The sequence below is a fragment of the Cydia pomonella genome, chromosome 18 (assembly GCF_033807575.1).
Source record: "Cydia pomonella isolate Wapato2018A chromosome 18, ilCydPomo1, whole genome shotgun sequence".
NCBI classification, from domain to species: Eukaryota; Metazoa; Arthropoda; class Insecta; order Lepidoptera; family Tortricidae; genus Cydia; species Cydia pomonella.
Genome location: NC_084720.1, coordinates 3,557,351 through 3,581,011, shown reverse-complemented (window position 1 = coordinate 3,581,011; position 23,661 = coordinate 3,557,351). Strand labels below are relative to the sequence as shown.

At 40.0% G+C, this 23,661-nt stretch overlaps 1 protein-coding gene across 1 annotated transcript in view; it reads left to right on the top strand.

Moving 5' to 3' along the window:
* Window positions 1-23,661, top strand: part of LOC133527814 (nose resistant to fluoxetine protein 6-like) — an 86,369-nt gene that overhangs the window by 42,096 nt on the left and 20,612 nt on the right. Inside the window, exons 3-4 of the mRNA XM_061864993.1 lie at window positions 1,137-1,470; window positions 22,502-22,616. Of these exons, the coding sequence (XP_061720977.1) occupies window positions 1,137-1,470; window positions 22,502-22,616 (449 nt within the window). The remainder of the gene's footprint in view (window positions 1-1,136; window positions 1,471-22,501; window positions 22,617-23,661) is intronic.

Below are 23,661 nucleotides of genomic sequence, written 5' to 3'. Positions count from 1 at the left end.
AGTCATTCTTTACGAGTAAGAAAAACATCTTAAATTCAATCAGAACTCGAGTTTAACATCTAGTCATGAAACTTACGTACATTACGAAATAGGTACCTTGCTAGAAGATTAACATATCTGATCAAGGAACTACCTTCAATTATTAATAGTAATTAACAGGGTAAATAAAATAGCAGCTATCATGTATTTGTAGGAGTTTAAACTGATTGACTGCCCATAAATTATAGTAGGTAAATACTTACTACTTAGAACATTTAATTGTTCCTGTTTCATATAACTACGTTAATCTAGTAACATTGTCGCCTTTTGTAATGGGGTTCGTTCGCGTCCAATCCGGTAGTTCTGATTTTTTGCAGACTTGTGTATGATGTTGGCTCAATGAATAATTCAAGTCTGTGACCTTGACCGCCGAACTCAACTTAGTCAAAGAACGAAAAAACCGCGAAAATTTCGGTTTTTTTGTAGATTTCAGCGACTATAACCCTAAAGGACTAGTTTTTGATATTATCTCCTCGGGGCGTTTGTAGACTAAATTTGCTACAGTACGAGACTAGAATGGTCTCTTTAGACCAAATAGTTTCCGAGATATAGTCTTTTTACGCAAACGCTAATGTATAAAGTTACGGTATTATGTGCTGAAGAAGTTATTTTTACAATGTACGATCAAATGTTGCAAGCAAAATTAGATTATTATTCAATGGAGCTGGAAATTCGCTCACATACATAAGAGTTGAGTGACAATGCAATATTATGGTACCATCGAGCTGATGATGTACACTAGAGGTGGCCATAGGAACTATATGATAAAACAATGTAACCTAATTGTGTTTGAGTTTGTTAGAGTTGTCTCGATGATAGGAGACAACGATAAAAGCTTGTATCAAAAATGAAAATTATGGACAATAAAGTTATTAAGTATATCATAAAGTCCCCGCCGCCTATGTAAGTCTGTATGTTCGCGATAAACTCAAAAACTACTGAACGGATTTTCATGCGGTTTTCGCCTGTTAATATTGATTCTTAAGGAAGGTTCAAGTGTATAATTTGTTAAGGTTTTGTGTAAATTCATTGAACGTGCCAAGCTGGGGCGGGTCGCTCTAGTAAAGTTATAAAATAAAAAATTATTATCTTTTCAGGGTTATTCAGAGCACACAATAAAACACTTCAATCACACACAGATACACAGAGGACTATGTGTTACAAAGACGTGTAAAGATTTCATCCATAATCGAAGACTAAATGAAACAGCGGACCTAGAAGTGATCCTTGAGGCATGCCTGAACAGTTCAATATGGAGGGACTACAAATTACACGCCACAGTGAATAAAATACAGTATTGTAATCGTGAAGGTGAGAAAGAGGAGCTGGATACGAGTGACTATGTGGTGGCCGCGGTGTATCTACTGTTGATTGTGTGCAATGTAGCCGGAAGCCTCTACGATGTCTACTTATGTGAAATAGATGGCAAAGGTAAGTGTAAATTTTAAGTTGTTAAAAATTGCAATTTGAGCCATACACAGTAAATAAGTTAAAGGTAAACCGTAAATTAATTAAGCTAAAGCGTAAATTTCTGATTGCACAATTACCCGCATAAACAGGTACGAAAGCTCGCTTACGAAATGCCCTCTCATCTAATACATCTTGCTGACTACAGCTTGTCGCATATTGCGCGGTGACTCGGACTGCCCGGAACTGGTAGATCGAGTCTTGAGGTTGTACGTCCCGGATATTCCTCGAGTCTTCTTGAGGCCGCGAACGCGTCCACTGTTGGCCGTACCGGCGGCGCGCACAGTATCGCGCAGGAACTCGCCACTCCTCCGCGCGTTATCGCTGCTCAATGCACTCTTGACATCAGCACCAGAGTGTGACTTGTTTGCGGGGAGATGGGCGAATGTGTGCCAGGCGTGTCTGAGGTTCTGTGAGATGATGGATAATATTAATAGGCTTTCCAGCACTTGCATGTGATTATTAATGAATATCTGTTTTTTATTTTATATATGTTTTGTATTTGTATAGTCTAATTATTCGGTGTATTGGCATATGCTGTAATGCCGTGTAAATATTTGAAAAATAAATAATAATAATAATCAGGGTTGCAAGGAACAACTGACCATAGACGCTGTAATCATGAGACATGCTAGTAAAAACAAAACTGATTTGTACTCCATGTATATCGATTACAAAAAAGCATACGATTCCGTTCCCCATTCGTGGCTGGTACAAGTCCTAGAGATATATAAAATACATCCGAAAATAATCAACCTCTTAAAAACTGCAATGAACACCTGGACCACCCGCCTCAAACTCACTACTCTTGCCACTGTGATAGAAACTGAACCAATTAAAATACAAAGAGGTATATTTCAGGGTGATTCCCTAAGCCCTCTATGGTTTTGTTTAGCTTTGAACCCACTCTCCAATACTTTAAATTCAACAACAGCAGGATACCACCTACATTACACAGACATTGATAGACAAACTGAGAACATAAACCATTTACTTTACATGGACGACATCAAACTGTATGCTGACAATGAAACTGACCTTTATCAACTGACTGACATGACAGAAAGATTTAGTAATGACATAAGAATGGAATTCGGAATAGACAAATGCAAAATCAACTCTGTTAAAGATGGACGAATATACCAACACAACTACACATTAGGATCAGGTGAATTGATTGAACCACTTGACGAAAAAGAGACATAAATATTTAGGATACAACCAATTACTCCAAATACAATACAAAGAGACAAAAGAAAAACTAAAACAACAGTTCCGACGCAGGTTAAACGCAATTCTCAAATCACAACTTTATTCCCGTAATACTGTAAAAGCCATAAATACATTCGCCATACCCGTTCTCACATACTCTTTCGGTGTAATAAACTGGACCAAGTCCGACCTCAAAGCACTGCAACGCACAATTAACACGACGATGACCAAATTCCGTAAACATCACCCTAGGTCATGTATACAGAGACTGACACTACCAAGAAAAGAAGGAGGGAGAGGTATCATTGACATAACAAACCTACATAACAGACAAATCACAGCTCTAAGACAGTATTTCTACGCCAAGTCCGAATCTTCTGCACTGCACAAAGCAACAACACACAATGACCGTAAACTGACACCACTTAATCTACAAGATGCCATAACACAAAAAAATGAATACCTGACAGACGACAAAACTAAACACGCCGAATGGGCTAGAAAGTCTCTCCACGGCAGACATCATCAAGACTTATGCCAACCTAATGTCGACAAGGAGGCGTCGAACGCATGGCTGAGTCGTGGCGAGCTGTTCCCGGAGACTGAAGGCTTCATGATGGCGATACAAGATCAGGTAATAGAGACAAGAAACTACCAACGACACATAACAAAGACTCTGAATAATGATAGATGTAGAAAATGCAATAGCTGTCCGGAAACCATACAACATATTACAAGTGCATGTAAAATAATAGCCCAAACCGACTACAAACATAGACATGACCAAGTTGCAAATATTATCCACCAAAGACTTGCCTATCAACAAGATTTCATTACTGAAATAGAACCATATTACAAATATAAACCTGAAAGTGTTTTAGAAAACTCAACAGCCAAACTGTATTATGACCGAACCATCCTTACTGACCGAACCACCCATCATAACAGACCTGACATCACACTAATAGACAAAACTTGCAAAACTGGATACCTCATAGACATAGCCGTTCCTAATACACATAACTTACAAAGTACCATAGCCGAAAAACTTAGCAAATACATTGAACTGAAAGATGAAATAATTCGGATATGGCATCTGCAAAAAGTGATAATAGTACCGATTGTTTTATCTACTACAGGCGTAATACCCAAACAGCTACACCAATCTCTGAGGACCTTAAAATTACCGCCCAAAACATTTCATCTCGTTCAGAAAGCCGTCATCCTCAATACATGCCGCATTGTAAGAAAATTCTTACAAACTGACCAAGAAACTCCTGTTGCTGCAACCAGACCAACATCTCTATCAACTACCCATTCAACCTTAAATCTTCCCATAGCGCTAACTACTGAACCACTTACCGCAAACTTCGAGACCCACATGACGGACAGGAACGCTCCTCCTGAAGTACCTTATGACGAGGTAATAGATATTATACTTACCTGAGATGCACTTGGCCTTGGCCCGTGCATAGCAGTACTCCGGTAAAAGCCGAGAAAATATAAAACGAGATAACAATAATAATAATAATAAAAAAAAATAAAAAAAAAAATAAAAAAAAAAATAAAAAAAAAAAAAAATTACCGCTGACATTGACAGTCGCGTCAAGCATAATTTTTCACTATTTTATTTTATTTTGAAGCATTTGTATCGCCGTTTTTGCTTTATTACACAGTTTTTGTGTATTTTTACCTATTTGCTACAATGTTTAACACCAAAAATGACATCAAGACCAAATGTGCAAGACAAATACACTTATTGCTAAAACTGTCAAACGGCGACGTGTAAAATAGTGAAGATGATTACGAGATCGCGCAAGAAAGCGGAACAAAGCGCACGACCACCACCCCCGCCCGCGTCGTCCAGCTCCTCGTCTTCGTCGTCAGGCGACGACTATGCCACTGCGCCTGACGCGAACGCCAGCGAGTCGAGCAGCGACGAGCGCGGGCTGTCGCCCTCGCCGCCACGACCACCTGCGCGACGGGGACGGCCACCGCTGCCGGCACGCTTGGGGCCTGCGGGACATCCTGCCCCGCCCACGGCTCCCGCTGCCGGTGGTATAGTGCGTCGCATGAGATGGTCTCAATCGATGAATGAGAATGTCATGCGCGCCTATTATGGGGCTACAGAGGGGGGAACACAGCTATCTGCGTATCGTTCAAGGATACTGCCTCTGTTTCAGGCTCTTGAACCCACCATCACCGTGTCGGAGCAGCGACTATCGGATCAGGTGTGCGTTATTCAGCGGCTAAAGCGGTTGGATGACGCGACACTTGATCGGCTTCGCCAGGAGGCTCTCTCTGCTCGCGCGGACTCCACCTCGGTGCGAGATCTGCCCGCTACATCGCCGGATCTGGTGCCCGCACCCGACCTGGCACCGGGGGCGCCGCGGGCTGATTTCAGTACCGACGAGGGGGACTATGCGAGTCAGAGCGTGAGTACATCTGCTAATGAGCAACTGAGGAGAACTTTGGAAGAGGCGATTACGCAGTATCGCTCCACAACCAACACTAGGCCACGAATACCACGTCTGCCTATGAATAGACGCAATCTAGCGCTAGTGGGAGCCCTAAACGCTTTACTAGAACCATATTTATGGACTAGTAAAGATTTAGATGATACACACTCGATCATGTATTGCGGAGCCATCGCGGCGTGCCGTGTTGCACGAGTCAAGTTTCCGGACGCTGAACGTGCACCTAGGACCGCCGGAGGTGCCCCCGCATGGCAAATACGGATCGAGCGACGTATCAACTCGTTTAGGACTCTCATTGCAAAGCTGATCTGCTTCAGGGGGGGCAACCACCGCCCCCGAGTAATGCGCTTCGTGAATCAGGCGTTCGCGGGGACGGGTATTGAGCCCCGCGACTATATTGCCAATCTCACGGAGCGCATCGACTTTCTTAAGCAGAAAGTGTATGCATGGGCAAACCGTATTCGCCGCTACAGAAAGCGTGTGGATCGATTCCAGCAGAATCGTCTTTTTCAGAGTGATCAAAGGAAGGTATACCGAAAGTGGGAGGAAACCAACCTTCGTGCGTCCGACACGCGGTCGCCAGATACTACTGCCATGACTGATTTCTGGCGTAGCATCTGGTCAGTGCCTGTCGAACACACCGAGGGGGGTTGGATGAGTGTTGTCGAGCGTGAGTGCGAGTCCATCGAACCTATGGGGGCAATCACCATCAGCCCCGATGACGTAAGTTGTGCCATCCGCACGGCCCAGAACTGGAAAAGCCCTGGGCCGGATGGATTGCACAACTTCTGGCTAAAATGGTTCCGATGCTCGCACTCACGCTTGGCAGCACAATTTCAACAAGCCCTCGAGCTTGGTTCTCTCCCACCTTCCTTAACAACTGGTGTCACCTTCCTGCTCTATAAGTCCGGTAGTACCACGGAAGCAAAGAACTACAGACCCATCACGTGCTTGCCTACACTCTACAAGCTCCTTACATCCATTTTGAGATCAAAAATAAACGCGCACATTGTTGCTAACAACATTTTGGCCTCCGCTCAAAATGGATGTAGGGTTGGGTCCCGTGGTACTAAAGAGCTCCTCCTCATAGACATGACCATTTGCCAACAAATCCGGCGGAATAGGGGGGCCCTCTCTGCTGCTTGGATTGACTACAAGAAGGCCTATGATTCGGTGCCTCACTCATGGCTGGGGAGGGTCTTGGAGCTGTATAAAGTTGATACAGCTTTAAGAGCCTTCCTAAGCGCGTGTATGAGGCAGTGGACCACAGTCCTTCGTCAACCAGGAGGCGGGGATGACCGCCCTGGCCCGCAGGATTTTATAAGGATTGAGCGAGGAATATTCCAGGGTGATAGTCTGAGTCCCCTGTGGTTCTGCCTAGCTCTGAATCCCCTTAGCACCCTGCTGAAGGATTCGGGACTAGGTTGCCGGCTTCGGAGAGAGGGTGAAGTCATTTCTCACCTTCTGTACATGGATGACCTCAAATTATTTGCACCAAATAGCCAAGATTTGTTGGAGCTACTGAAAACCACCGAAGTCTTCAGTAGTGCCATCAACATGGAGTTTGGTGTCGATAAATGTGCGGTTATGCATGTACAGCGGGGGAAGGTTGTAAATTCAACAAATTTACAACTTTCTGAGACAATGTCTTTCAGATCTATCTCTGAATCAGAAACCTACAAATACCTTGGTATGTCACAGTCGTTGGGTATTGAGGACGAGGGTATTAGACAGTCGGTGAAGGAGCGCTTTTTCAGTCGGCTCACAAAAGTCCTTAACAGTCTTTTGTCAGGAGGCAACAAAGTGCGCGCCTTCAACGCCTGGGTAATGCCCCTACTCACATACTCCTTTGGCATACTAAGGTGGACTCAGACCGAGCTGGACGCCCTGGATCGGAGGGTCCGACTACTGCTCACCACACACCGTATGCTACACCCACGCTCGTCTGTTATGAGATTGTACATCCCACGGAAGTGTGGAGGTCGAGGCTTCCTAAACGCCAAAGATCTCCACAACCGCGAGGTGTGCAATCTCAGGAATTATTTCCTTAACAACGAGTGTGGGATGCATCGTGACGTGGTGGCAGTAGACAGGAACCTCACGCCGCTCTCCTTGGCAAACGAGAACTGGCGCAAACCTGTGGTACTAAGTACTGCGGATCGCAAGGCGGCATGGGAGAGTAAGGTGCTACACGGGCGGTTCTACAAGGCCCTCACGGGACCTGACGTGGACCTGCTCGCGTCGGTGAACTGGTTACGATTCGGGGACCTCTTCGGAGAAACCGAGGGTTTTGCCTGTGCAATTGCGGACGAAGTTATGATGACGAACAACTATCGGAAGTATATCCTGAAGGACGGTACGGTCGACATTTGTCGGGCATGCCGCCGTCCCGGAGAGTCACTCAGGCATATCATTTCCGGTTGTTCTCATCTTGCTAACGGTGAGTACTTGCACAGACATAATCTCGTAGCCAGAATTATTCACCAGCAACTTGCTCTTCTATACCGCCTTGTGGACCGCGAAGTACCGTACTACAAGTACTCACCTGCGCCAGTTCTCGAAAATGGTCGTGCCACGCTCTATTGGGATCGATCTATTATCACTGACAGGACTATTGTAGCCAATAAGCCTGACATCGTGATAATAGATTGATCGCAACGCCGGGCCGTGCTCGTCGATATTACCATCCCCCATGATGAGAATCTCGTGAAAGCCGAGAAGGACAAGTCCAGCAAGTACCTAGACTTGGCTCACGAGATAACCGCCATGTGGGATGTTGATTCGACGATCATTGTCCCAATAGTCGTCTCAGCGAACGGTCTCATAGCGAAGAGTCTCGACCAACACCTTGAGAGACTCTCGCTAGGTGGTTAGATCAAGGGTCAGATGCAGAAGGCGGTGATCTTGGACACGGCGCGGATAGTGCGGCGGTTCCTATCTCTGCAGCCCTGACCACCGGCAGCTTGGGCCCTGCCCCGCTGCTGGCGGCACACTAGGTTAAGTTTTTTACAATGTGTTTATATGTGTTTTGTATAGTATTTTTTAATGTATTTTTATATTTTACTTTTATATCCATATTGTAAAAAACATAACCCTAAGAAGAAAGAGAAATAAAGGAATAATAATAATAATACTTCTGAAAATTCTGTTACAAATGAAAAATGGGGGCTATCTCGTCGCCCGATGGTAGGGTGCCCAGAAGGCTGGTGGCATTACCGCGCTGTATGGCGATGCCAATTCGCTGGACAAGGAAAGAACCAGCCCTCTGGTCACCCGTAGCATCAATGAGACCCTTCGCTAGCTCTCTAAATATACAATGGGTTCCGGGTCCCCAGGGCCCGAGGGTCTCCACCCCAACGGCTCAAACATGCGGTTGCTTCGGCGGCCGTTCCGGCCTTGGTCGAAGTCCCTGGCAGGTGGGACGGCGCAAGGGTATCCACACATGTGGCGTCCCAAACTAAGGGCCGTCCCAGCTTCCAAGGAGCTTTCAGATATATGCCGTCCGGCCGCTTGCCATCGTCCCTGTTTAAGCCTGTGGGCTCTCGGACGGCTGGTGCCCCGGCACTGGTAAAGGCCGGGCGTCGGCGTCGTTGATACTGACATGGTGTGGGATGCGGCCTGCGTTCCTGCTGCATGGCCTCTACCTCTATAAGGGTATCATTCCATAAGCATTGTGGAGCTTTACACATGTGATTGCGGTTGCTGCGATCAAAGGCAAAAACATTTCGTAACCGACATCCTCGTGGAATGATAAAGATTTAATTTTTCAACTAGGCATATTACAATACGCCTATGACCCGAGAAGATTTAAATCCCTGCTTAATTGGAACAGGGTATCCCAATATGGGACCGGCAAGAAACTCGGCAGGGCAAATCTTTTCAAAACATTACATCTTATGATTAACATGCATTAAACAAAGAATAGTACATTTCGAGTAGTGTATCGAACGACGTTTTTTAATACAGTTGCGAAAAAATAAGAAAAACAACAAGTACTTTTTTATGCATGTTCTATAAAAAACAATTGTAAATTTAAAATATTATACTATTATTGCCTAAGTATCGTTATTTACGATTATTTTTATATCGTATATTTAAATTGTATGAATACAATATCGAATGTTGCCTTTGGAAACTTACAACATTCTTGCAGTAAAGAAACGCCTCTGCTTTGACAGGCGTTTTGGCAGCTATTCTGTTCCATTCAGACAACTTATTAAGAACGCTTTTTCAATATTCAATAAACGTGTTATAATGATGAAGAGGTAAGTAATAAAATACGAAATATACTTATATTTATTATTTTTACATGTACAGTAGGTTTTTATGTTGATTACGACTTTTAAAGGAAACTAACATTAACGCTCATCAATAATTAGTCATGAATTGGAACAAGTGGAAAAGTAGAAAGCACTAGTTCGCGAAATACAACTTTCCGCACGCTAAACAGCTAAGTAATGTAACAGTTTTTGAGCAACTGTATTTAAAAATACAATTTAAATTTCTATAGAATTCATGAAATAATATACAGTGGTACTTTCCTTTATACATTTGATGCACTAGATTGCTTATGCAGGACGTTATTGCCCAGCATCCATAGCCAGCTTATTTTGTACTCTGCTCGCGAAATAAGTTTTTGGTTAACAAAAATTTAGAATTTAGAATTTGTTAACTTGGTAACATTTTTCAGTTACTTGTTATAGATTTTTATATAATTTCACAAGAAATTAAAATAATGTCCTAAATGCGTTATGCGTTCAGTCAGGAAATTAATAGACAATTTGAAACCTAAATGGTACATTTCAGAGAAATTTATTCTTACGTAGTATATATGAGTAACATGATGTTCATGATTACGACATTGATATTGTAAACGGCCTACCGCGATGTTCTAGCGCCTAAATAAAAGGTTAGCACAACAGTCACGTCGAGGCAGTTATGCCGCGCGAACACAGTTGGCAGCAGATATAAGGAGAAAGTTACATTTAATGCATTCATATTAAGCATATGTGGCTATCCATCACAGAAGGACCTTTTAGGCATGGAAAGCCACATATAGGCACAGAATTTGAAAGATTACACTGACAGCTACACCAGATTACACCAGCTCCTAAAGGCCCTCTGGATTGTTGAAAAACTGATGACAAAGTTGCATTTTATCCACATGTGTGACAAAGTAATTTTATGTTGGCTGATATAACTTACTTTTAAATGATGATTGCGAATGATAAATATTTAATAACGTTCATTAAGGTTTGATTTTTGTTTAATTTTGTTTGATGTTTTAAAGTTAGTATTTTCCTCGCGTTGGTGTGGAGAATAATTTTGTGTTTCACTCGGAAACAAAATTTGTTTTATCCTCGTGCCTTGAACCCTCGCAACGCTCACGATTTTTAAATCTTTCGCTTGCTCCCTTCTCGTCACCTATTACCGGGGATGCACGCTTGCAACCTCATTATTAAAAACCGGCCAACAGCATGTCGGGCCATGCTCAGAGTAGGGTTCCGTAGTTACTCTTCCGTCACAATAAGCTAAACTGGAGCTTAAAGTATGGTAGATTGTTAACCAAGGGATGAACTGTGTGGGTGTACGTCTTTTTACTATGAAGGGGAAACTTTTTGCGATAACTCATAAACAGCTAAACTGATCATATCCGCTATAGTTTTCATTTAATGTCTTTCTTAAGCTCTACTTCCTAGATTTTTTTCATATTTTTTGGACCTATGGTACACATTTTTTTTTCTTTCGGAGCAATTATCTCCGAATATATTCACTTTATCAAGAAATGTTTGTTGAAGACCCCTATTAGTTTTGAAAGACCTTTGCAACGATATCCCACACTGTAGGGTTGAAGCAAAAAAAATGTTCACCCCACTTTACGTGTAGGGGAGGTACCCTAAAAAAAATTAAATTTTTAGATTTTATTGTACGACTTTGTCGGCTTTATTGATTTATATATCCATGCCTAATTTCAGCTTTCTAGCACTAACGACCACGGAGCAAAGCCTCGGACAGACAGACAGACATACAGACAGACAGACATGGCGAAACTATAAGGGTTCCTAGTTGACTACGGAACCCTAAAAAGCAAGATGAAAAAACGTGCTAATAGAAACCAATACTTGTTATTTAGATATTATGTAACAAAAGGTCTACAATTTCAACGACTAAATCTATCAATATTAAATTTTTGCTCTAAAATTGTTACCGGGCTCTTAAAACTTAGCTTAGCTTTTTAGTTTTTACCCAAAAACGTACATCTGTTGGGTTATTTCTACTCAACACATTGACATATATATGTCACCGTAAAATTGTAAACACTCGTCAGTTTAAAATCTCGCTAGTTACATTATAAACTGACGGTAGTTAGATTACAAACTAACCTAACCTAACCTACGTTAGATTATAAAGTAACGGGTGCACAATCTTACAGTGTCATATATCTAAACACGGGCCTTATGGGCAATGAGAATGGGGCCTGGGGGAATGGGGAGCGGTGTCACGCACACGAATTCGAGCCAATCGTGCAGTCTAACGCCACAACGCGATTGGTTGATGAGTTCGCATCACGCGCGCGATTGGTCACAACTAGTTGCGTTAGACTGCACGATTGGTTCGAATTTTTGAGTGACACCACTGAACTAGCACCATTCTTAGTGACTGTAAGGCTCATCTTTAGATATATGTTAATGACTCAACACCACTCCGTCCGTTGTTTCCGCCGAAAACCGGACCGTGTTACGCGACTAAGTCGTGTTTTGTATGTGGCTACCGAGAGCTACGCCCAAGTAAACAAGACATCGTCGCCGAGCCCGGAAATTTGTCCCTTGAAAACACCGGACGTTTATAACCGGCCTGAGCTAATTGTCGTCAAGCTCACCATACTTATTAACCTATCGAATGAGCTAATGCTTTTACGGATACTGGAAAGCGATATGTAAATGTACTACATACCTATGAGGCCTGGATGTTAGTGAGATGACGATATGAGTTGTGCTGGTGTCCGACTTTATTACCTACATATAACATGAGTATCACATGATTATCCACCTGGTTTCATGAGCTTAATAGTCGCCTCCAAACCTCCCCTTATAGCGACCCCATTCCTCACACAAAGTTTATCTTAAGTTCATATTAGCCTCACTGGATCACTGTTCACTCTGAGTACTGATAACGTTGGTCACAATATACCAGAGACACATCATTATTCTAATAACACCATAAGAACGTTCTTGACTTGATCTAAAAGCAAGTATCACTGCCGCGTCGATTTGTTCGCACACAACCTCCTTTTTCCTACTGTCGTTCTCATCTACCCTCTCAACTTCCCTCAAAAAATCCCAATAACCTAGAAGCGGTTACTTAAACGTGACTACTAACGCCATCTACTCCATGACGTTGGCAAATATTAGCTGGTTCGCAATACGTTCGCGACACTCCCGCCCAGAAAGAAAATGCTACTCTTAATTGAAATTAGATGTCTATAGGCAAACATATAAATAAATCAACAATCAGATAATAAGCGCCGTCCATTCTCGAACCGCATGGTTCACCCTTTGCGTCGTGAATCGGCACGGCCTGAGACTTTGTGCAATTTCTGATGACGTTACAGAAATGTGCTGAGACACTGCGTTTCTGAGATCGATCCAATCGTGCATCTGGTCTGAGTTGAGTTGTGAGTGATTTGTCTTGAGCTGATAAAAAACAGGATTCTGAGCCTGGTCTGAGCATTCATCAATGTTTGTGCTGAGCCAACTAATAACAGGATCCTAAGACTGATCTGAATACTGATCAATTTCCGTGCTAAACTGATTGAAAGCAGGATCCTGAAACTGGTGTGAGCGTCCATCGATGTCTGAGCTGAGCTGAGTGGGATCACGGCTGCGACCTGTCATATTTGGTCCATTACTGGTCTCTCCGTCAACCCATGACCAATATTATTTCCTACACTCCCGCGCGTACGGTTCTAGATTGCTCCGAGCAGTCCCTAGTTGCAATTTAGGTAACGAGAAGAGACCGCGTCATGCGGCCCATGTGTCAGAGAGTGGCAATGCGATCTGATATCAAATATCGGTATTATTAAACAGTGGGAACTCCGTTCGCGATAGGTCTATCCCATCTATAACTACCATCTGTGATTCGCTCTGTCACTTTGTCACTTTGCTCTTTTGACATCGTTATTAACATAATAACCTATTTCACCACTTCAAGTGTCACAACTATTACTACAGCAGACGTAAACAACTGTAACTGTTTTGAATACTGCGACGACCGCGTGATCGAAAAGAACATACGTTTTTGTATGCAATGATAGTTACCACACAGACAAATGCGGCCGTCTTATCCGAACCGGTGTATGTAACCTAAATTCCCACTACTTCTCTTTACTGTATATTACTCGCAGTAATCTACTATGTTAAGTATTCGCTTTAAATCTATTCGCTTATCCATTAAGGCCACTGTTGACATGTCCATCTCTGGGTGCACCCACTTCATGTCCGGCAGCCCTCCCCAGCCACGGGAGAATCACGCTATTTTTATATGTATAATCACAAATCAGAATGTAAAATAGAATCCATCTACAACTCGACCACACTCCTTTTTTTTATGCTAATTGGACATTCAATAGATGTATCAAATCAGGCTCCCACTTCGAACCGTCAAATCCAAAACAAGTGATGTGATATTCAAGGCACCTTTTCTTACCGTTCATTTCGATTTATGAAGCAGATATTGAGTCAAAATGAACTCTGTTTGTTTGTTTGCAAAGTGGTTTTTATTCTTCTTATCATTCTCTGGTGCGTTTATATCGCGCCTGGTATGAAATAATCTAGTTTAAATATGTTGGGACAGTCAAGTTGTCAGCAACTGTTTTAAACTGTTTTATAGGCTTAAAGTATTATATCACGTCCGTGATTTTATTCACGTCGATTTACGCATAAACATTTTTGCCACACTTTATTCTGTCTAAATTGAGCTACACTGATACCGCCTTTGGGGGGTGGATGCTGGCGAGTACCTCGGTATTAATTCAACGCATTCAAAATGCTTTTCTTTTCTGTTTCTTGCCGTTCTCACATCACACCATTTTTAAACCGTTATATTATAACCTATTAAATATGTCTGCCAGACCTACCTTGCACTTTGCATCATTGCTTTTTGGAGTCATTCGCGATTAACAGCCGTCTTATCTATTTGAAAAACTTAAGATTTCGAAGGGTCATATACGTGGTGTCCTCAGGCTTAACGGCACGCAACACAGTAAGTCCGCTTTTCGTGGCAGCTTTCGATATGTTTACTCTTTGATTACATCCCCGTGCACATGCATCAGTCCTGCTAAGGATGGTAGAAACAGCAATACATATACTGTACATCCGAGGTACCGATCCATCTTCCTCATTCCGATCAGATCTTAAATTAAGCAGAATATCGCCAGTCTTCCGCACCACAGTGTTTTAACTGCTGTGTCCATCAAATTGACCCACTCTGTTTCTTTTATTCATGAATAATCACTTCACAACTTTAACAACCATGCGAGACATATAGATGGGTACTCAGTAGCAAATTCTCAACGTGTGCCAATTAATAAAGAATACAGTGGGTGCGGCGTCTGTATACTCTTTAAGGCTTTGCGCTTTATTGACTTCGCATTCGCAAAGGCTTTTGATTTCTTCAACTGGAGTAAAATGTTCAGAGTTATGAGAAATGGGGATACCGCAACACGTAATCCTTTTATAGTTGAACGAGGAGTGCAACTGTTCACTGGTTGTAAGGGTGATGTCCAAGTTGGTGGCCAACTAATCAATAAACTCAGTTTTGCAGATGACATGACTATATTAGGTTAAGTGTCTGTGGAAAATGAATTTCGGTTCTGCTACAAAAGATTTCGTATGACAGTAATGAGTCCATTTTCAGGATCCAGATCCATACCTTAGGATCAATAGAAATGAGACGAAGATGATGCATGTCGATCTTCCTGGTAAAATTAAGAGAATCAATGAATTGCACGATCTTGAGGCAAGTTGTTGATTTACTTGGTATCTTAAATAAGTGACGATGGCATCTGCGACTAAAAGGTGATCAGAAGAGCTCATATGGCCAAAGCTGCGGTGAAACGACTCGCCAGGATATGCATATGGAATAACATAAAACAAGGATCAGACTAATGCGGCGCCTTGGTTTCTCGATCATATTCTTTACATGTCCGAAACCTAGACCATTGAAACTGAAACCCATCATAGGACAGATGCATTTGAGATATGGTGCTGGCGAAGAATGCTTGAACGTTAGTACGGTACAACTGCTTCAACTCTTGACAAACTCGACATCACCGAGGTTATCCACTGTTTGTACCCATAGCGTTCTTAGTTTCTTCGGCTATCGAGGCCGAACCAAGAAAGGAAGAGCCAAGGAAGCGTAGGGATGGACGTATGGTCACACGGCGTTGGGCGAACAAAATAACATTAAAGATAAATCCACATTACAGGCTAGCATACACCGCCCAAGAAAGAGCGGCTTCGAGTGCACTGGTGAAGAACCACACAGGACAGGTGTCCACAGTGACTTATGACGATACGGCAACGAATAAGACTTTGATAAATCTGTCTTGTGACTATTGCTACTGTAGGAGTCTTACATAAACCAATTACGGCTCCTCTTCCCGCAAAATACCGTAAAACTAAGTTATTCAGAACCATATTTTATATTATAGATTGATACTTTCTGAGCAGTAAAAAATATATAACAATCTACAAGATATGACCGACGATATATTTTTCTGGAAATCTATTTTAATTTACACAACTATATTTCTTTCAGTTAGATCGATATTACTTCTGCAAAAATATGGAACTTTACAATCATTCTCACAAGACACTATAAAATGATTTGGTTTTCTTGCTTTTTGCAATTTCATAAAACTATGCCTCAATTCCTAAAAACAATAAGCCTAAATTCCGCCTAGATTCCTACCATTACACCCCTCTGCGGAGGCAGTGCGAGGCAAGTCGTATTGCTAGACGGACCTGTGCTGCATTGCACGCGCGAGCAAGCGATATTCTATTTCGAACGCATAGCTCTGCGCGCGCGATCTTTTGCAGCGGGTGGTGCGGTGAGAGGTATAAAGCTCCGCCCACACGCGCGAGGTCATTGGCGTCGAGTGCAGCCTTAACACTACGATATTTCACGGCAATATTAAAATGACATCTGATTCTAATTGTGATTATGATTCTTGGGATCATAGTGTAGCTCCAGTCTGAATTTCAATCCGATTAAATCTGATAAACAAGCTAACAAGCTGAGGTGTCCCGATCAATAATTATCGATAATTATTTGGCTTATGATTAATCTCTTCCTTTTAAAGGTTTAATGGTCTGAGCTTTTGCATACTAAAATAATTAATAATAAAGTCCTTTTTATTGTTTCTAAAGATGATATTATACAACATAGATGATATTATATCTGAATTCCTTCTGTCATTACATTTATTAAAATAACACAATACTTGAGAAATTCTGATCTTATTCAAAAATGTATCCACCATGGTCTTCTACCGCCTTTGTAATTATTACTATGAGTATGAAGGTTGAAGGTTCTTAATATGTACATCTACGACGAGTAGACTCGATTGAGTTGACATCTACTGCTCGATTCCACTTTCATTTAACAAAATTAAAATAGTCATGCATGGCTAGTGACTATTCTTTAAATTATCTACCACTCCCTTACCTGTTTTTGTTCGAATAAAATAGATAATAAAGAAACCACTAGCCCATTCAATTAGTATGCCTTTCATTTGAAGTCTTCTCAATAATAATATATTTTAATATTTTTAACCCTAGGTTTGGGTCATCGCATGTACATGACATAGATACATACACAATTCTGATGTTAAGTTAATATTTATCTAATTAGTTTATATCAAATCGCTAATCTGTGACTGTCCACACTATGAATCAATGGTTGAATAATAATAGGAAGTCCTTATACCTATAGGGTATGGCTTAGGTGCAAACATATTATAATAGCCTGGTGGCTTATACTAAACAGTTTTGCCTTTGCAATTTACTGTTATACAAGTTGATATTTACTGATTCTCTGATGACAATCTCTAGATTGGAATGTAAATTGGGGTTGAATCAAGATACTGTGCTGAGTTACATGAACAGAAAAGGTAAGTGAATATTATTTAAACATAATATATTCGGCAGTTCTTTATTCGTTTACAATCCTTTTAGCCGTTTATTTTTCAGGACAGCAATATCATGCATGCCAACTGTTAAATCTAGCGAGAGCCCCATTATTGGCAGTTTGCTGGTGCCATTGGAGTGGCTGCGCGATTCTGATTGGGTCTCAATGATGGTCCTGGTCCTTTGAGTTTGGGTAGCCGTGTACATATTATGACATCAAATTGTAATCTGATTTCAAGTGCCTCCTGCATTTTCACTAAGGCACGTTACAGGTTACTACATCTAAATGATACCTATAACTTCTAAGAAACCAACCCGTACCAATACCTTACAACTGTAACAACAAACAACAATGAGGCAAGACATTCCTTAACATCTCTTATGTTATGAGTGGTTCTAGTCCTTCAAACGAAGTGAAAGGGTTAATTTCGAATTTTGAATTACACGCAATGCGAATGCTTCTGATTTTAGCTTAGTGAAGATATGGATGCGCAAAACATACGATTATAATAGCCTAGTTTGGTTGTTTAGAAGATATTGCTCTTCAGCGATAAGACCGCTTGTTGTGCACCATAGTTTGAGTTATGTGCTTAATCTGTATGTTATTTTCGTTTTTATATTGGTGAGCAACAAAGAATATTTGTACTGTATTATTTTATTAATCTTGATAAAATAAATTTTGTTTCATTCTAAGAGAATATTTATGGATCATATAAGTATAAGGAACGAATGTTAAATCTGGTTCCTACCTAATACGTTAAACATGATACATTCGTTTTCTAAAAAGACACACAGTATAAATTGTTTCCATACACCACGCACACTTGCGCGCACGACGAGTCAAATCAGGGCTGAGCTGATAATTTGTGATAAAGCGGATATTCTGCAAGCAATGCGTGTTATACAAAAGCATCATGATTCATAAGAGAGTATGGTCCTTTTCACAAAATATTATAAACACCAATATAACTAGATCCCGAAGTTACAGAAAATATACCAAATCGGAGGTCAGACCTAAACTGGTTTGTAAGCAACAACAGTCGGCAAGGCATTATATCAACTATCCGCATGATAAATAAACTTCAAATTTGATACTATTAACTATAACAACTATTCCGCCAAACAGAACAATGAATGTGATATTTTGATTCTTATTATTTTAATATTAAAATGTTAATTATTTTGTTAATGAATTGTTGATCAACAGCATGATTTGAATCTGTGATAAAGTCGCTGTTTGAAAGGATGCATCCTGGGTCACAACACAAATTGACCAGCAAATTTTAATTAAAAATGTCGTAAATGTTTATTAGTGCATGATTTTATTTTATTTATATCAAAGATTGGTCAGGCAACTAAATCTAAACACGTAGGTAAAGTGCCTTGTCCCCTACATAATCAAATATAAATATCAAAATTAACATAACGTATAGGTACCTAAATATAGATTATAGTTAAACCTCTTGTTCAACTTAAACTTAGGTTTGAGCAGTTTGACCTGTTAGGTATGAGCAGGTATGGTAATGGCACCATTCATAGGACATTTAAGAGAACAATTGGATAATTGCTGACACTTCACTGATAATTGAAAAAAATTCTACCGCTTTGGGCGTTAAAATTTGAGTTGAATGTCCTTTCACCTTTTATTATTTTCGACATGTTTAATGAAATATGTAGTTAGGTACTTGGTTTCAATATAATGAAATGTGAGACTTAAGAGTTCTAAGGCTCTTGTTGAAGGTAAAATGTCACTAAGTCAGTGTTTAAAAAGTGATGAATAGTGATGATAAATACTTGTTTTATAGGATTTATAGTAAACACGAATTACGAATGTTTATTGAGACTTACCTGATTCATAAATGATTACTGATTACCTTTTATTATTCAGTAGAGATAACTATATTTTCTGATGTGACAATCTTTGCCACTCTCTCATTCTTTTAACATAGAAATGTTGAATCTGTTTAGTAACGTCACATATAATCATGAGCGTAAAAGTAAAATCTTGAGCGTTGCGAGTGTTTCAAGGCACGTGAGTTGAAAACTAACTTTGCTGCTCTGGTAAAACACAAACATTTTTATCACATCAATTAGTGACAAATACTGGTTCTAAAACATAAAAATTTAAATATTTATATCATTCAAAACCATAACTTGAAATTCCATTCCACTGCTTATAGCTGCTATAGGGCTAATAAACACACTGTTTTCAAAGATTAAAGAGAGCTTTTTAATTCAGACTACCCTTTGTCGCAAAATATTAATAATCATGAAAGTATGTATTTATATATCTGCTTTTTATAAACTATATTATGATACCTACTGACACTTGCAATCTCTTGTATATCAAAGAGCAAGAATGTTCAGTTAAAATGTATGTAGGTACTCACTCAATTGCCTATGTGCTCAGGTGAACCACTAACATTCGCCTGCTGAATACCTTTTTGGTAGAAATAATATAAATATGGGCTTCATGGTTGAAATAAAACATTAAATTGAATTAAATAAACCAAATATTGTAGCTCGTTAGTTGTAGTTAGAGATAAACATATGTTACTTTTGATGATGATAACAGTGCATGTGAATAAAAATTCCCAGCATGCTCCACCATGTCGTCAAGCTCACCATACTTATTAACCTATCGAATGAGCTAATGCTTTTACGGATACTGGAAAGCGATATGTAAATGTACTACATACCTATGAGGCCTGGATGTTAGTGAGATGACGATATGAGTTGTGCTGGTGTCCGACTTTATTACCTACATATAACATGAGTATCACATGATTATCCACCTGGTTTCATGAGCTTAATAGTCGCCTCCAAACCTCCCCTTATAGCGACCCCATTCCTCACACAAAGTTTATCTTAAGTTCATATTAGCCTCACTGGATCACTGTTCACTCTGAGTACTGATAACGTTGGTCACAATATACCAGAGACACATCATTATTCTAATAACACCATAAGAACGTTCTTGACTTGATCTAAAAGCAAGTATCACTGCCGCGTCGATTTGTTCGCACACAACCTCCTTTTTCCTACTGTCGTTCTCATCTACCCTCTCAACTTCCCTCAAAAAATCCCAATAACCTAGAAGCGGTTACTTAAACGTGACTACTAACGCCATCTACTCCATGACGTTGGCAAATATTAGCTGGTTCGCAATACGTTCGCGACACTAATGTCAAGGTCGTATTATAAAAAGATCAACATATCAAGGGTCAATAATGTACACTTAATGGTAACTACTGTACCATAATTATGGTCTCGTGAATAATTTCAATCATTCAAAACCCTAACAAATTTTTATTTCAGAATTGGTATCTAGAAATCGATGTAACATAATTAAAGATGATTATGAAATGATGAAATAATAAATAATTAAATATAAGTTACAATCGACCACAATCACTTACGTACCTAAGTTTAATTAGAATCAACTTGTAAATTGTAAATGGTAATTAATTACAGTACTTACTTATGAATATTTTCAGTTTATGATCGTCTTTGCCTCTTTGACCCTATGTCTAGCAGGTAACAATATTATAATCATAAAATAATCAAATATTACCTTCAACGGGAATTATTAATGATTATTTATGATGCAATAATAATACAAGTAAATAATTTATTACCCATAATAAAGGCCCTCGATTGATATTAAATCGCTGTGTATGTAGTATCATAATTATATTCGCATATTTTTAGTATTTCTTTTATGACTGTAATTTTATGACCGCTGGTAAATAATGGAGTGCTAGCCAGGTCAATTGAAACTATGGGGCAAATGGATTTACAAAAACAAGACCGGTCTGGCCCAATCTGTAGTAACCCTGCATATCAACTGCATATGAAGTCCTTGGTTTAAATCCTGGCAAGGCATTTCGGATCGGAAGATATCAATTTTCATCATGTTTAGAGCAAAAATTAAGAAAAGAAGATGGCGGCCATTTCTTTAATTAATGTGGACCGGGGTATGTCTTTTTGAACCCGGAATGTCCTTAAGGAACTCCCCGCGATTTTCATCATTTTTGACAAGTTTTGAGTCGTTATTCCTACAAATGCACTATAAATAGGATTATAAGACAAACGGCTATCGGTTCTTCAATCTTTTATCTTCATTCTTGTCTGCCGGATTTAGAAAGAAATTAACACTTATTTTTTATATATTTTTAAATATTGTATATAAAACTTTTTTTTCGTTACTCGATTGCTGTGAAGAATTTTATATGTACGAAATCTTCACATTTGGGTTCGTCTTTAACGTCTCTAAAAACTGGTCAGAGATTTTAATTTTAAACTAATTAACACAAAAGTTATGGCCAGAAAACCAGTTTTTTGGCCTAAAATTGTTCAACTTTGATGTCAAATATCTCAAAGACTTTGAAGTAAATATGGGATACTATATTGCTTTAAGCCGTTACTGTTAATATGATAAGCTACAAAAATACATTAGAAAATTAAGGGATTCAGATCGAAAGTCATTGGCGCCAGGGAGTCCCTTAAACTACGTCCAAAAGAGAGCACTGTGAATGTCATCTCGCTTTGTGAGGTAGGGCACAGCAAAGTAGATATCATTCCAGATCTAGAGCAGAGCCCAACTGGGGAACCTCCACCTTACAGAAAACCGCAGCCAAATAGCAAAAGACCCTACTCATAGTGTTGCGTTCCTGCCGGTGAGTAAAGTTGCCAGCTCAGCGAGGGTGCGGAGTGTTAGGGTCGGCAACGCGCACGTAACTCCACTGGAGTTGCTGGCGTATATAGGTTAAGGAGGCTGCTTACCATCAAGCGGGCCGTATGCTTGTTTGCCACCGTTGTAGTATAAAAAAGTTCAACTACCTTACCTATGTACAGTCAGCTGCAGAGAGAGGTGACCTCCCCTGCATACAATCAGTCTATGCCGGGGGGGTCACCTCTCTCTGCAGCTGGCTGTACGTACACTATGGACACACATATTATTGCAACGAGTTGACCTACTGCTACTAGCTATACTAGCAAGAACCCTCACAAAAAGCTTTTGGGCCATCTAGGCTCTTCTAACTTCACAACTCTGATCGAGCCTGCTCATAATTTTATGAATAAAATATAATCATGGATATATTCTGGTGTTTCCAGGAAATCCTTTTCTGCTGGCGTTCTCAATACGTCGCAACTGGCGGAAACTGACAGCGCCGGGAGGAGCGGGCCCGGACCCGAGGCTCAACCGTCTCAAACTCTTCAATGGCTTGAGGTGAAACTGCTCCTTGTAATTCCAATTTGCAGTGACATTGAATAATCTAATATTTGAGGTACTAGTAGTACTTTGGTGTAAACTAAATGTAGACGGACTCTAGTGTACAAAAAGATTAATACATTTAAGGGGCCTACTGATTACGAATTCGCCGGACGATATCGGCCTCACAATTAGCTTAATGCATGAATATTTTTTAATTTTTTAAATCATTATTTATATCGGTTTAACACCGAAAAAAACAAAAATACTTTTATAAATCTTCACATTATATTATTAAAAAATATTTAAATTGTTAAAAAAATTGAGGGGTTGAAACGCTCATAATTTTTAGCGCGAATTCTACAGAGCCGATGACGTCACAGTTCAGATACAACTGACGTTTGTTACTAATGTTGTTCGTGTATTTCTGGACACTAATAATTCGTTTTATTATTTTTAAATACCATGGATGAACCTGAAAACCGTTCTATAGGCATTATCTATTGCCAAAGCTTACAATGAAACAGAAGTGCAGCTCACAATGCACTCAATATTTTTCCAATACTTAAAAATTAAATCAAAGTATACAAGAGTAAACCAATTTTGTTTGTCGTCAATCGATCTGGTAACAAAATACTTCTTACCTTTTGGGCTGGACCATAAGCTTCGGAAGTAAGTAGTAGGTATGAAGCCTGTTTATCACTTGTATTCATTAATTTAATGTAAAGTTTTTATTTAACGAAATATTTACGAATTTATACACAATATTGAACTGCATATTCTTTAATCAAACCTTTGCACAAAACTTTTAAAATTGTATAGCATAGACAATTTGCCAGTTCTTAAGGCTCGTCCAGACGGGATTATCAAATTGACCAATTTGATCAGAAAATTAATTGGCATCAATCTCATCCATTAGCGTTCACAATACACAATTTTGATCACCAATTTTAGGTTTACGATAACATTCAAGCGCTCTTTACAAAAATGTCTCCATACACGCATACTAATGCGTTCTAGGAGACCTAAATGTCGAAATCAATATGATACTCTGGCACAACCA